This window comes from Erinaceus europaeus, chromosome 12 (assembly GCF_950295315.1).
Source record: "Erinaceus europaeus chromosome 12, mEriEur2.1, whole genome shotgun sequence".
Taxonomy (NCBI): Eukaryota; Metazoa; Chordata; class Mammalia; order Eulipotyphla; family Erinaceidae; genus Erinaceus; species Erinaceus europaeus.
In genome coordinates, this window is record NC_080173.1 from 3,257,476 (window position 1) to 3,273,482 (window position 16,007).

Here is a 16,007-nt window from a genome sequence, read left to right on the forward strand (position 1 = left end):
CATATATTTGCAAGATCTTTTGAGTTGAGATCATCCTTTGGGTGAACACTGTGCCTCTGGTTGGAACTTTGATGCCAGAGGGAGTCAGCTTCCCAAATCCACTCACCCAACACTGGTGGAGTGAAGGGATGAGAGGTGAAGGGTACACACCTCTCAGTGGGAGGAGATTCAGTGCATGTTCATGAAGACAAATGCTCACTCCATGCAGTTACCTTGCGTTGGCTTAGCACCTGTGCGCCTGCACCGCAGCTGACAGGAGACATCCCAGGAACTGCACTTGTCCACTTACCTTGTGTACAAACTGCTCCACTCTGGTCTGAAGCCCCCACACCTCGAACTTGACGGTCACCAGCTTGTAGGAGCACATGATAGGCTGATGACTGTCTCGCCAGCCTTCACTTAACTTGCCCCGTCCTGTCTTCTCTGACTTGAAGTGTTTAGGATCCTGGACAAAATATAGCAAAGAAGTAGCAATTTAAAGGTTTAACCATGGTTTATATGACATACCAAGAGCAGGCAAATTGAGACAGAAAGAGACAGAGGGAGAGCAAGAGAGTGAGAAAGAGAGAGTAAGGGGGTGGGGGAGATTGGTGGTTGCCAGGGGCTGAGGGAAGGAAGAGTGGGGAGTGTCTACAAATTAGCACAGGCTCTTCTTGTTGGGAAGAGTTTAGAAGTCAGTAGTGGTGGTGTTTGTGCAACCTGGTGAATGTACTAAAAACCACCAATACGCACATTTAATTAAGAGGACTAATTTTTTTTTTTTTTTGTCTCCAGGGTTATTGCTGGGGCTCGCGAGCGTGCCTGTACTATAAATCCACTGCTCCTGGAGGCCATTTTTTTCCTTTGGTTGCCCTTATTATTTATTGTTGTTGTTGTTGGATAAGACAGAAAGAAATCAAGAGAGGAGAGGGGGAAAGATAGACACCTGCAGACCTGCTTCACCACTTGTGAAGCGACCCCCTGCAGGTGGGTAACTGAGGGCTCGAACTGGGATCCTTAGGCTGGTCCCTGCACTCTGTGCCATGTGCGCTTAACCCGCAGCACTACCGCTCAGCCCCCAAGAGGATTAAATCTTAAGGCACCACAATTGAAAAGATATACTATAATGTTGGAAAGTGGTAAAAAGGTAGCATATCTACTTAAATCTTCAAACAGTAGTGTTGTTAAAATTTTCGGAGGCTCTTGTTGGCTGGGATAGCTTCATGGGCAGGTAACAGAGACGCGGAGACAACGGCTGGGCAGGGAAGCTGTATTTCTTTATTCAGGAACAACGATTCATAAACTAAGACAAACTAATCACCAAACAACTCTGCTGTCTCTTTGCGGCGGCACAAGCACTCTCTCTTACTCTGGAACTCAGGAACCTTCTCTTACTCTCGAACTCAGGAACTCAGGAACTCTCTCCAACTCTGGAACTCTGAAACTCTGGCCGCGAAATTAGCAGGCCTGATCTAATTCTCTTGGCGGGGGAGAACTAGCACCCAATGTAAAGCATACAACAAAGTAGTGTAAAGCTGGAATTATGATAGTGCATTGAATTTTTTTCCTGTTCTTAGAAGCAATAAATCTTATTAAGCAAAAAAAAAGATAGTCCAGCAGCTCAGGAGTTGGGCTGGGGCTGGAAAAATAGCTCACTGGGTAAGGTGCCTGCGCTGTCATGGGCAGGACACTGGCTCTAGCCCCCACTACCACATGGGAAATGCTATGAAACAAGCAAGATCTTTTTTGTTTTATTTATTTATTTTATTTATTTATTCCCTTTTGTTGCCCTTGTTGTTTTATTGTTGTAGTTATTATTGTTGTTGTCGTTGTTGGATAGGACAGAGAGAAATGGAGAGAGGAGGGGAAGACAGAGAGGGGGAGAGAAAGACAGACACCTGCAGACCTGCTTCACCGCCTGTGAAGCGACTCCCCTGCAGGTGGGGAGCTGGGGTTCGAACCGGGATCCTTATGCCGGTCCTTGTGCTTTGCGCAACAAGCAAGATCTTATACTATGGTGTCTCCCCCTCTCTGTGGTTCTCTGGATGAAAAAAGTGTCCCAAAGTGGTGAAACCGTGTTTGTAACTGTTTTTTTTTTTTAAATTATTATTGTCATTATCACAAAGGAGACTCTGCTCTGGGACCCAGTGTCTTGTCCTACGTTGGGGGTCTCTCTACTGGAATTCCTGACCCCATTCATGGGTGGGGGTGGGGGTTGGAGGGAAAACATAGCAGAGCCCATCAGATGAAGCAGAATGAGGGGCTCCTCTCCCTGGAGAGACCTGTGGGTCTTGTGCAGAAAGGGAGCCAGTGGTCTGAGTCCTGGATGAGCTGGGACTGCCCTGGTCCTCTTCACTCACACCCGACGGCCGCAGGGACAGCACTGGCAGGTGACTAAAGTAAGCTGCTTAAAGTAAAGACAGTTATGGGGCCAGGTGCTGGTGCACCGGGTTAAGTGCACACACTACAGTGTGTAACGTCCTAGGTTCAATCCCCTGCAGGGGGAAGCTTCCCAAGTGGTGAGAAGGACAGCAGGTGTGTAGCTCTTGCCCTGTCTATCTTCCCCTCTCTTCTCAATTTCTATCTAATAACAAAATAAATAAATTTTTTTTTTAAAAAAGCAGACACAGTTATTTACCATGGTCTACTACTTCTTAATAAATACTGAACGTGTGTGTGTGTGTGTGTGTGTGTGTGTGTGTGTGTGTGTAACATGTGCATGATTTTACCATTCTTGGGTTGCCTTTTCATTCTCTCTCTCTTAGCCCCCCACCCCATGGCACCAGAGCTGACCCCGCATCATGGTACTCCTATCTGGTGACGTGGTAGCAGGACTTGAACTTGGGTTGTGGGAGGGCAAAGCCAGTGCCCTACTCAGTGGGCAACTCCTCTGGTTCACCAGAAAGTACTTTTTCTGAATGAAAGCCTACAAACTATTTTTTAGACACTTACAGGTATTTTATTTTTTGGATAGAGATAGATGAGAGAAACAAGAGGGGAGGGGAGAGAGAAAAGGAGACACATGCAGCTCTGCTTTACTGATCAAGAAGCTTTCTCCTACAGGTGGGGACAGGGGCTGGAACCTGGGTTCTTTCACATTGTAACATGTGCACTCTAATTTTTTATTTTCATCTAAGCACTGCTCAGCTCTGGCTTATGGTGGTACTGGGGATTAAACCTGGGACCTCAAAGTTTCAGGCATGGAGGTACTTTTGCATAACCATTATGCTATCTCCCTATCCCCTCCCCTCTCCCTATCTGAACCCATGACATTTTCAGTCCAAATTGAGTAAAGCCTTAAATGAGAGATGACATCAATTGGGAGAGTTGGTGATCTCAGTACAGGTGGCATTTCCAACCTAGGGCCAGCTTTGCTGAGCTATAATTTTCTCTCCTAAACCAGCCCAGAATCTCCATTTGAATTGAATGCACAGGCCTGAAAAGATGGTAACATGGTGGATGGAAAGGGCATAGGATCGGGCCCGTAACAAGTGCTCAACAGACATTAGACCTATCACATGTCCCAAACCAAATCCATGAAGCCTTTGAGTTCCATGGTCAGACTTCCAGCATCCTGAAATGGGTGGCTCAGTGGATAAAGCACTGGACTCTTAAGCATGAGGTCCTGAGTTCAATCCCCAGCAGCACATGTACCAGAGTGTCTGGTTCATTCTCTCTCTCTCTCTCTCCTCCTATCTTTCTCATGGATAAATAAAATCTTAAAAAAAAAAAAAAGGGTTGCAGCGGGTTAAGCGCACGTGGTGCAAAGCACAAGGACCGGTATAAAGATCCTGGTTTGAGCCCCCCACCTCCCCACCTGCAGGGAAGTCGTTTCACAGGTGGTAAAGCAGGTCTGCAGGTGTCTGTCTTTCTCTCTCCCTCTCTGTCTTCCCCATCTCTCTCCATTTCTTTCTGTCCTATCCAACAACGAAGACAGACAACAATAATAAGTACAACAATGAAACAACAAGGGCAACAAAAAGGGAATACATAAATAAATAAATAAATATTAAAAAAAGAAAGTTGGGAGTCGGGCTGTAGCACAGAGGGTTAAGCGCAGGTGGTGGGATGCATTGGATCGACCTTCTCGTGGTGCATCCCGTGAGTCCCCATTCATTGGGGAAACTGACGATCCTTCCTAGCCAACTGAATCCACATGGATCCCAGTCACTTTCAAAGCCAGCAACAAGCAGCTCCTGACAGCTTTCAACCTGACGCTGTTGACTGGCTACGGAAGGGCAAACGCTAGAAGAAGAAGAAGCACAGGTGGCGCTAAGCACAAGGACCCGCATAAGGATCCTGGTTCAAGCCCCGGCTCCCCACCTGCAGGGGAGTTGCTTCACAGGCGGTGAAGCAGGTCTGCAGGTGTCTGTCTTTCTCTCCCTCTCTCTGTCTTCCCCCTCCCCTCTCCATTTCTCTCTGTCCTATCCAACAACGACAACAATAATAACTACAACAATAAAACAACAAGGGCAACAAAAGGGAATAAATAAAAATAAATATAAAAATATTTAAAAAAAAGAAAGAGTTGACATTGAAGGCAACGAGACCATTTTTTTGTCTGTCCTGTGTTCCAATATCATCAAGAATAAAAGAAAAGTAAATCAACAGATGTGTTACGGGAAGACAGTGATCATCTCCAGCATGGACCTCACTAAGCCTTCCTCTGCTGGATTTCTTCCCTCAGTCACCATGAAGCAGAGGCATTTCCCTTCCCCTTGAATCTAGAGTGACCTGTGACTTGCTCTGACCAATACAATGTGGCAGGAGAACCACTGTGCCACTCATAGATTCAAGAAAGCTAGAATCCAGTGCAGCCCTATTCGTACCATGCACTGGGGCTCCGCAGTCCATTCCTCAGCACCACACAGGAGCACCATGGACAGCACCAAGAGAATGCCACAGATGGGTGAGTGGGGTGTTGGTGCCTTTCTCTCCCTGCCTTGAGGGATACAGGAAAGATGGGGTGGGGAGGGAAGCTAGAGACTGGAAGCTGCTTCCATGTCTAGTCTGATTACCCCTGAGAAGACCCTACCTAGACAGAGGAGTGATACTCAGCCACCCCAGCTGGGTAAAAAAGTAACTTGGTATTTCAGCCCAAGCACATGCCCTCGGGAACGGATGATCTGCCCTGCCAGTGAAGATTGCACCACTGGGAGAAAGAATGCACTGTTGTTTCAAGTCACAAAACTCTGGGGCGGGCTGTTTTTTAGCCAGAGCTCACAACACAGATGCAATACACAAAAACAGATGCAGTAACTAGGTCCCCATAGATGAGGAGAATGAACACGGCTTTGTCCTCTCATGGAGCACACCAAAGGCTCTTTTTTAAAAAGATGATTTATTTATTTATTTATTCGAAAGATCGGAGGAGAGAGGAAAGAACCAGACATCACTCTAGTACATGTGCTGCTGGGGATCAAACTCAGGACCTCCTGCTTGAGAGTCCAGTGTTTTATCCACTGTGCCACCTCCTGGACCACTTAGATACCAGAAGTTTTTACAATAAATAATCTCGCAGACACCTGTCACAAGGAGAAGCGAGATTGTACTTATGTCCAACAACTGTATTGTGAATCATTTACCCCCAATAAAGTGTGTGTATGTAAGTTATTTTTTTAAATAAATATTTGAGGGGTTGGGGGTGGCACGCCTGGTTGAGTGCACATGTTACAATACTCAAGGACCCAGGTTCAAGCCCCCGGTCCTCACCTACAGGGGAAAAGCTTTGCAAGTGGTGAAGCAGGGTTGCAGGTGTCTCTCTTTTTCTCTCCCTTTCTATCTCCCCCTTCCCTCCCAATTTCTGGCTGTCTTTATCCACTAAAGAAATAAAGATAAAATAAATAAAATAAAAATAAAGTAATAACATTAAAATAAATATTTGATAGAGACAGACTGAGAGAAATTGATAGGGAAGGAGGTAGAGAGGAACAGAGAAAAGGCGACACCTGCAGCCCTGTTTCACTGCTCTTGAAGCTCCCCCCTGAAGGTGGGGACCAGGGGCTTGAACCTGGGCCCTTTCATATTTGAACGTGCGCACTCTACCAAGTGCAATAGCGCCCGGGCCATAAAAAAAAAAAAAAAAAACCCAAAAGAAGTCCTTACAATAAGCCACATGTCTGCAAGTTCTGAACAAGGCCATTTATACCTGTCAAGCAGTTGCCGTGAATTAAAACCGAGGAGCTGAAGTGAGACAGGGAAGTCTGGTTTCCTTCCCCATCTGTCCTTCCCTACGAGAGCTAAGCGCTGAGTATAGTTAATAGTATGTGGACCACCACTCTGAAACTCCAGAGTCATGGCTCTCCTGGGGACCAAGCAGAGCACTGCCAAGGCAACCCCTCCTCCCCCCGAGCCTGAATGGAGGTTATGCTACTTGAGTTAGTAGCCGAGTAAACCAAGGTCAGCTGCAGAGCCAGCGAGCAAAGGAAGGCAGAGGCCAGAGCTCCTGGCAACCCAGCTGTCGATGAGGCAAAGATCCCAAGCAACAGGACAAGGCGGTGAGACCCCCAGAGGAGGGGAGGGGGGTGACACCAGAGCTGCCCCATCTCCTGGCTGCCTTTGCGTCTCTCCCATCCGGGGTGGGGGCCTGGGGGGTTCTGATGGCAGAGGCCTCTGGGAGACTCAGCTGCGCTTCACCCTGTCTTCCCGGGGCCAGCCTCGGCTTGTCTCTCTAGCCACCCACTGCTGGGTTTGAGGTGGCACCTACTCCAGATTTTCATGGACGTTCCAAGCTTCGAGAAGGAAATGCAACTTTGCACTTGTGGGAGTGAAGTCCCGGCAGGCTGCGTTTCCGAGGGGCTGAGAGTCATGGAGCCTCACGGCAAACTCGCGTTCTGAGTAAGATGGGACCAGCACTGCCGCAGAGATCACTGTGCAGATGCTCAGTGCCATGTGCCGCTCCTGACTGTACCACAACATTATGCGATCGCTTGGGGCTACTGTGAAATCCAGTTTTAGGAAGAGCTGGGTGGGGGTGAGAAGGGCACTGCGTTTCCAAGACTCAGAACAGCATTCTTCAGCTGGATGGGATGATATGTTTTATATTCTCCATTCATCCCCTCCCCTCCCTTCTTTCTGTCTTTCTTTCTTTCTTTCTTTCTTTTCTTTTTTCTTTTTGCTACTGGGGTTATCAATGGGGCCTGATGCCTGCATGATGACTCCACTGCTCTGGATAGCTACTTCCCCCCCTTTTTTTATTACCTTCATTTATTTATTGTGTAGAGACAGCCAGAAATTGAGAGGGAAGGGGGTGATAGAGAGGGAGAGAGACAGAGAGACACCTGCAGCCCTGCTTCACCACTCACAAAACTTTCCCCCTGCAGGTGGGGACTGGGGGCTCAAACCTGGGTCCTTGCTCACTGTAATATGTGCGCTCAACCAGGTGTCCCACCACCTAGGCCCCTTTTTCCTTTTATTATTTTATTTTATTTTATTTATGTATTAGTGAAAGAGGGGGAGAGAGAGAGAGAGGGAGAGAAGGAGAGAGAGGGAGAGAGGGAGAGAAGGAGAGGGAGAGAGAGGGAGAGAGGGAGAGTGGGAGAGAAGGAGAGAGAGGGAGAGAGAGGGAGAGAGGGAGAGAGGGAGAGAGAGGGAGAGAAGGAGAGAGAGGGAGAGAGGGAGAGAGAGAGAGAGAGGGAGAGAGGGAGAGAGAGAGAGAGAGGGAGAGAAGGAGAGAGAGGGAGAGAGGGAGAGAGGGAGAGAGAGGTAGAGAGGGAAAGAGGGAGAGGGAGAGAGGGGGACAGTAAACAGAATACTGCTCAGCTCTGGTTGACGGTGGTGTTGGGGATTGAACCTAGGACCTCAGAATCTCAGGCAGGAAAGCCTTTTGCAGAACCATGATGTCTCCCCAGCTCTTCTTTTCTCTCTCTCTCTCTTTTTTCTGATAGAGACAGAGAGGATTGGAGAGGGAGGCAGAGAGACGCCTGCAGCCAGCACTACTCCACCTTGTGAAGAGTCCCCACTGCAGGCGGGGACTGAAGCTGGCATCCGCTTCTCACACATGGAGACACGTGCACTCTGTCTACTGAACGTGTCGCCACTGGGCCCCAAGTTCTTGCTTTTCGTAGGACACAGGCCTGAGAGAGATGAACTATTTTGCCCCCAAGCCACAGGTGCTCAGAAGCAGGGCCAGGACCAGAATCACAGGCTTCCCTATTTCTAGGCCAATGTTCTTTCCACTACATTTACTTCTGATGCTAAACAGTGAGAGGGTGTTTTGGTTATAGCCAGATGCCAAAGAAGCAATTAACAATTGGGCTTTTTATGGCAACAGTGTTCTGCGTTTTTGCAAGTCTGCTGTCATATTTACAGCTGCTGATTCCATCTAGGAAGCCTCGTCCGTGGCCTGTGATTAAGGACTCACTTTCAGAGAGTGGGAGGGAAGTAAGGGAGGAGGAATTCCTAGAGAAATCCTCTAGTTGGGACTCAGCATCAGAAGTGAATGCCCAGATGGAGGCCTCAGAATAAAGCAAAGTAAGAAAAAACAGTCAGGGTTGGGTGGTGGCGCACCTGGTTGAGCACACATGCTACAACGTGCAAAGAATGACCCAGGTTCAAGCCCTGAGTCCCCATCTGCAGGGGGAAAGCTTTGCGAGTGGTGGAGCAGGGCTGCAGGTGTCTTCCCCTCTCTCTCCCTCTCTACCTGCCCATCCCCCTCGATTTCTGGCTGCTTCTATCCAATAATAATAATAAAAATAAAAAAGAAATAAAGTCAAACCACTATATCTTACTTAAAGATAGTCTGGTTGGGGGGTTGGGTGGTAGCGCAGTGGGTTAAGTGCACCTGGTGCAAAGTGCAAGGACCGGCATAAGGATCCTGGTTCGAACCCCTGGCTCCGCACCTTCACGGGGCTCACTTTACAAGCGGTGAAGCAGGTCTGCAAGTGTCTGTCTTTCTTTCCTCCTCTCTGTCTTCCCCTCCTCTCTCCATTTTTCTCTGTGCTATCCAACAACAGCAGCAACAGCAATGACAACAACAACAATAATAACAACAACAAGGGTAACAAAAAATGGGGAAAGAATGGCCTCCAGGAGCAGTGGATTTGTAGTGCAGGCACTGAGCCCCAGCACTAACCCTGGAGGCAAAAAAAAAAAAAAAAGAAATAGTCTCTAAACAGGAGCGGGCATTAGAATTGATGAGGAAATGGCTAGAAAGTTTTGGGAAGAGACAGCTAGTGTGAGGCAGGCACCCTGCCCCTCACTTCCTGGGTCACACGGCACATGCCTGCCTCACGGGTGACACTGAAGTTGTCTGGAGGCAGCCCTTTTGCCTCCAGGGTCCTTCCTATCTAGCGGCTGGCTGGCTGGGTCTGTGTGAGACTGCAAGATCTTTTGGCTGGGGCTTCTAACTTCATCCGCACTGAGAGTTCTGGCTGTGGGTCCCGTTGGTGCTCCTCACGCTTGGCAGATGGCAAATTGGTCCCTGTCGTTAAAGCCCATCTGTAGGGAGGGAGGTGAGCTGGTGCCAGGGCTGTCTCTCCGGGGCCAGATGGAACTCATAGATCTTGCTGCCAGTCTTCCCAAGAGGGCACATCTTAGGAGCCTCTTATGCACTGGGTCAACCATGCCGCAGGCCCCATCCATCTCGCACTTAGGCAAAGCAGGACGAAGGTGATATTGATGGCTGCTTCATGACAGCAGCCTCTGTGTTTGTCAGAGTCAGTCTCATACCTTGGAGGTGCAAGGAGAAGCCCCTGGAGATTGTGGTCTGGCTGGGGCATAGCTTGTAGCTCAGAAGCGATGTGATTAGCCGACCATTCGTTGAGTTATCATGTCTGCATGATTAATTACACTTTCAGCTGGAACCACAAAGGACTATAACCAACAGGGGCTTGCCCTGCTAATTGCAATGAGAAGTTTTTGATGAATGTTAAGCGGAGAAAGGGCCAAGCAGTAACTAGCCAGGAATTTCTAACACTCATCCTTGTAACAGGGATGAACCAACCACACGTCAGATTTTTGCCATGTCTTTAAGACTCCAGAGTGTTCAGATGCGATTTTATTCCACTTCAGTAAATGGTCTTTTAGCCAGGTAAGATTTTCCTGAATTTGAACCAAAGTTTTTTGACCTTGAATCCTAAAAGGACACACATACAAATGAAGGAATCTTCTCCTTCCTTCTTCCTCCTCCTCCTCCTCCTTCTTCTCCTTCTTCTTCTTTCAATCTTTATCTATTAGATAGAGACAGCCAGAAACGGAGAGGGAAGGGGGTGATAGAGAGGGAGAGAGACAGAGAGACACCTGCAGCCCTGTTCACCACTTGCGAAGCTTTCCCCCTGCAGGTGGGGACCGGGGGCTCGAACTTTGGGGTAACATGTGCATTGTAACATGTGCGCTCAACCAGGTGAACCACCACTAGGCCCCTCAAATGAACGGATTTTCAAAGAAGCTAGTTTACTTTTAAAAAATATTTTATTTGTTTATTGGATAGTAACAGAGAGAAAAGGGAGAGAGAAAGGGGATAGACCCACAGTAGTGCTTCATAGCTCGTGAAGCTTCTCTCTTGAGGTGAGGACTGGGGGCTTGAACCTGGCTCCTTGCATATTGTGACATGTGCACTCAACCAGGTGAGCTACTGCCTGGCCCCAGAAACTAGTTTTCAAAGACATATTAGAGGATCTCATTATGTGAAATGTTCACAGCAGGGAACTCTACAGAAAGATTAATAGTTGGGGAGTCGGGCGGTAGCGCAGCGGGTTAAGCGCACATGGCGCAAAGCCCAAGGACCAGTGTAAGAAAGATTAATACTGGGGCCGGGTGGTGGTGCACCTGCTTGAGCTCACATGTTACAGTGCCCGAGGACCCGAGTTCGAGCCCCTGGTCCTCAGCTGCAGGGGGGAAGCTTTGCGAGGGGGTGAGACTGTTGCAGGTGTCTCTCTGTCTCTCTCCTTCTCTATCACCCCCTTCCCTCTAGATTTCTGGCTGTCTCTATCCACTTAATAAATAAAGATAACACAAAAAATGAAAATAAATAAAGCTTAGTAGTCACCTGGGGCTGAGTGGCATGGGGGGGGGGTGAATCAGACAGACCAGGGCAGGTCCTTAGCTCCAGTCTACAGACTCTTCTGGGTGTGTTTCACATTGTTTCTGACAGTGACCACCCCTATCTGTGAATCTAGAGACCTGCTGGGTGCTACATTTTAAGTGGATGAATTGTATACTATGTGAACGATGTCTCAGTAAAGTTGCTAAAGACTAGAATGGTGGTCCTGGCAGTGGCGCAGTGGTAAAGCTTTGGACTCTCCAGCATGAGGTCCCGAGTTTGATCCCCGGCAGCACGTGTGCCAGAGTGATGTCTGGTTCTTTCTCTCTCCTCCTATATTTCTCATAAATAAATAAAATCTTTTTAAAAAAGAAAACTAGAATGAAGGGGCTTGAAGAGTGTGCTTGAACTCAGACCTAAACTGTACTTAAGAGGTCAGCTGCTCTGAGTCAGCTTCAAACCCCCCTCCACACAAGTCGTAGCCCCAGGCAGTCAGTTCTTGCTTTGTTAGCAGCGGGTACCTAGTGCTATTTTTAAAGCACTTGCTCTTGGCACTGGGGTGTACTGCAAACACTAAGTGATTTGTGCTGTTCCTCTCCAAGTGACTTTCTTAGAGGAGCCTGAATCATAAGGTGTGTTTGAGATGTCGGCAGGCAGGAAACGGGGTTTTGGTATTGGCCTGGGGTGTTTTGGTCTGTGTTCTTTCTCCTTGGTTCTAATTCAGGGGCAGCAAAACTCAAAAACTTTCCACTTGGAGTACAGGGAGCCTAAGGATGAAAAAGTTGCTACAACAACAACAATAACAAAAAACCAAAACAAAACAAGGGCAACAAAAGGGGATAAATAAGTATATAAAAATATATTAAAAAATCACCAAAACAACAACAACAACAACAACTTGAGCACAAGTCACAGAATTATGTAACATTCCCGTTTCTAGCCTGGAAGGTGAGCACTGTTGACGACTTTCAGGGGGTAGGCGAGAAGAATGAAGCAGAAGAGAATGCCAAGAAAGGTGATCAGAAGAGAATGAAGAACACAGAAAGCAAACAGAACCACAGTAGTTAGTGCTTACTAAGTGCTCTGTACCAGAGCTGGTGTGCCAAACACTAGGTATGTTCTGTTGTCTAATCTTTATGGCATAACAAATGCGTTCAAGCTGATTTAGGGTGAGACACCTAGATAGGCTGGGCACCAGCAAGATCAAATACAGGGTGTGTGTGTGTGTGTGTGTGTGTGTGTGTGTGTGCGCGCGCGCGCACATGGGAGAGAGAGTTTCAGCTCCACCTACCAACCTCCTAGGAACGGAGTCTGAAGAATGAATTTTAACTTGTGCATTCAACAAGGTGCGTGGCCACCACCTGGCCCCCTAAGAGTGAATTTTATAAACTCTTTTTTTTTTTTTTTTTTGCCTCCAGGGTTATTGCTGGGGCTCAATGCCTGCACCACTAATCCACTGCTCCTGGAGGCTATTTTTCCCTTTTGTTGCCCTTGTTGTTTTATTGTTGTAGCTAATATTGATATTGTTGTTGCTGGATAGGACAGAGAGAAATGAAGAGAGAAGGGGAAGACAGAGAGGGGGAAAGTAAGATAGACACCTGCAGACCTGCTTCACCGCCTGTGAAGTGACTTGCCTGCCTGGGGCTGGAACCAGGATCCTTACTCAGATCCTTGCACTTTGCACCATGTGCACTTAACCCACTGCGCTACTGCCTACACCCTATTGTTGTGGTTATTATTGTTGTTATTGCTGTCATTGGATAGGACAGAGAGAGAAATGGAGAGAGGAGGGGAAGACAGAGAGGGGGAGAGAAAGACAGACACCTGCAGACCTGCTTCATTGCTTGTGAAGCGACCCCCCCCCTGAAGGTGGGAAGCTGGGGGCTCGAACCAGGATCCTTACACCGGTGCTTGCTCTTTGCACCATGTGTGCTTAACTCACTGTATTACTGCCGACCCCCTAATTTTATAAACTCTTAAAACATTTTTTCCCTAGTGATTTAACAATGACTTACAAAATCATAAGATTTGGGAATGGGTGGTGGCGCACCTGGTTGAGCACATGTTACAGTGAGCAAGGACTCAGGTTCGAGCTCCAGATCCCCACCTGCAAGGGGGAAGCTTCACGAGTGGTGAAGCAAGGCTGCAGGTGTCTCTCTGTCTCTCTCCCTCTCTATCATCCCCTTCCCTCTCGATTTCTACCTGTCTCTATCCAATAAATAAAGACAACAAAAGAAAAACCTCAAAAATCATAAGCTTTCAGGGGGCTTTCTCTCACTCCTGCACGGCCTGTCGACATCCTCCACCAAATTGCTGTGCCCACCCCACCTTAGTTCTCCCAGCGCCAGAGCTTGGCAGTCTTTCTTTTGCAAGTTAAGTGCTTCAGGCATCTGTAGTCCACATATGAGCAATGCCACCTAGCAGATGTCCTTCACCTCTTTACTTGTTTCATCTAGCAAAACTGCCTCCCGTGACATCCACTTTGTTCCAAATGATAGCAATCCCGCTCCGAGGCATATATATATCCAAAGGACATGGACGCACTAATTAAAGGGATATTTGCAATGCTGTGCTTGACACTAGTCAAGGTACAGAAACAATCTAAATGCCCAGTGACAGATAACTGAATAAAGAAGTTGTGCTGTGGGTCCAGTAGGTGGCGCAGTGGATAAAGCACTGGACTCTCAAGCGTGAGATCCTGAGTTCAATCCCCTGCCGCACATGTACCAGAGTGATGTCTGGTTCTTCCTCTCTCCTCCTATCTTTCTCATGAATAAATAAATAAAATATTTTTTAAAAAAGAAGTTGTGCTTATATATTCAATGGAACACTACTCTGTAATAAAAATAAAATAAAATAAAATAAAAACTCTGTAAGCTCTTGAATAAGGAGTACTGGGAGTTTGCAGGGGGGATTACACAAACGTGATAGGAGTGTGGAAGCCCTGTATGCTTGCCCTAATATTTTGCCCAGTTCTGGGTTATGGTGGTGCTGGGGATTGAATTTGGGATTTGGGAGCCTCAGGCATGAAATGTTTTTTTTTTTTTTTTTTTTTTTTTTTGCATAACCATTATGCTATCTCCCCAGCCCTAGTGTCTACTCAACTTGGCTATTTCTTTTTATTTTCTTTATTTATTTTTTTGTTTTTCCCTTTTGCTGACCTTGTTGTTTTATTGTTGTTGTATTTATTATTATTGTTATTGCTATCATTGTTGTTGGACAGGACAGAGAGAAATGGAGAGAGGAGGGGAAGACAGAGAGGGGGAGAGAAAGACAGACACCTGCAGACCTGCTTCACCGCCTGTGAAGCGACTCCCCTGCAGGTGGGGAGCCGGGAGCTCCAACCGGGATCCTTATGCCGGTCCTTGTGCTTTGCCACCTGCGCTTAACCCGCTGTGCGACTCCCAGCTTTCCTATTCTTCAACCCTCTGGGAATATGGACCCAAGATCATTGTGGGAGACATCTCAATTTCTATTCTCAACAGTCTTAGAATATTTCCTTCACGGGGGTCGGGCGGTGGCGCAGGGGGTTAAGCGCATGTGGCGCAAAGTGCAAGGACCGGCGTAAGGATCCCGGTTCGAGCCCCGGGTCCCCACCTGCAGGGGAGTCGCTTCACAGGTGGTGAAGCAGGTCTGCAGGTGTCTATCTTTCTCTCCCCCCTCTCTGTCTTCCCCTCCCCTCTCCATTTCTCTCTGTCCTATCCAACAACGAACAACATCAACAATGGCAATAATAATAACCACAACGAGGCTGCAACAACAAGGGCAACAAAAGGGGGAAAAATGGCCTCCAGGAGCGGTGGATTCATGGTGCAGGCACCGAGCCCAGCAATAACCCTGGAGGGAAAAAAAAAAAAAGAATATTTCCTTCACTTGACTTTGGGGTTAGGCAAACAGCTATGGACTACACTGCTTTCCCGAGGACAGGCTATGAGGTGGGGAGTCATGGCAGGCAGGGCTTTCTGGGCTGGTGCTGGAGAGTACCTGGTCTCAGGAATTAGCAGCTCCCTGTGACATGTGGTGCTGCCACTCCTCTGTGTCTGGTTTGGGGCCTGCTAGCCAATCCCATGGCAACAAGAGACAGCTCCCCAGCAGGCTGTTACACAACACCAGTCTGGTGGTCTTAGCAGTCCCAGCCATCACCTAATATTTACTTTCTATTTCCAACAGCACCACCGATCAAAAACAATCAGGTCACTGCAGGGAATCCCAGACAGGACCCCCCACCTTTCTGAGTGACCATGAGGGCCAGGCACCAGCTTTCACATGGAACAGGAGCCATTCTCCCCCGACACGAAGCTCCTCATTGGCAGCCTCTGACTGACCGCTGTGGTGTGCTGAGAAGCTGTCGTCCCTGCCCCCTCTGGTTTGAGCAGTGCTGTTGCGACACAGGTGAGGAGTCTCACAGTACAGACATGCACTCTGACCCATACGTCGCTTAGTTTATTAAATATCAAGCTGGTAGGAGACTAGCAGATATTCTTGATGAGTCGCAGGGCAGCAGTAACCAGTACTGGGTTAACTGTCCCTAAATCGAGCTTGTTCTGCATGTCTTGTATTATTTTGGGAAACGTGGTCTTACAATTTGGGACAGAGATATTCAACATGTCATTTAATCTGTGTTTTGAAGGGAAGACAGAATTTCTATTTTGAAGTATAACTTTTTAAATTAATTAATTTAAGTTGATAGGACAGAGAGAAATTGCGAGGGGGAGTGAAAATAGAGAGGGAGAGAGGGAGAGAGGGAGAGAGAGGGAGAGTGAGAGAGACCAACTTTGCTTTACCACCCGTGAAGCATCCCACCTGCAGAGGCAGAGCTGGGATCTGAACCAGGATCCTAGCACGTGGTAACTTGTGTGCTCAGTCAGGTGCACCACCGGCAGCCACCAGGGCTTCTATTTTTTTTTTTTTCCTCCAGGGTTATTGCTGGGCTCGGTGCCTACACCATGAATCCACCGCTCCTGGAGGCCATTTTTTCCCCCTTCTGTTGCCCTTGTTGTTGTAGCCTTGTTGTGGTTATTATTACTGCCAGGGCTTCTATTTTTAC

General features: G+C 47.8%; 1 protein-coding gene across 1 annotated transcript in view; it reads right to left on the reverse strand.

Annotated features, from left to right (window-relative positions):
- LOC103114541 (phosphatidylinositol transfer protein cytoplasmic 1) overlaps positions 1-16,007 on the reverse strand; it is a 142,160-nt gene that overhangs the window by 19,190 nt on the left and 106,963 nt on the right. Inside the window, exon 4 of the mRNA XM_007524235.3 lies at positions 290-445. Coding sequence (XP_007524297.2) covers positions 290-367 — 78 coding nt within the window. The 5' untranslated portion in view covers positions 368-445. The remainder of the gene's footprint in view (positions 1-289; positions 446-16,007) is intronic.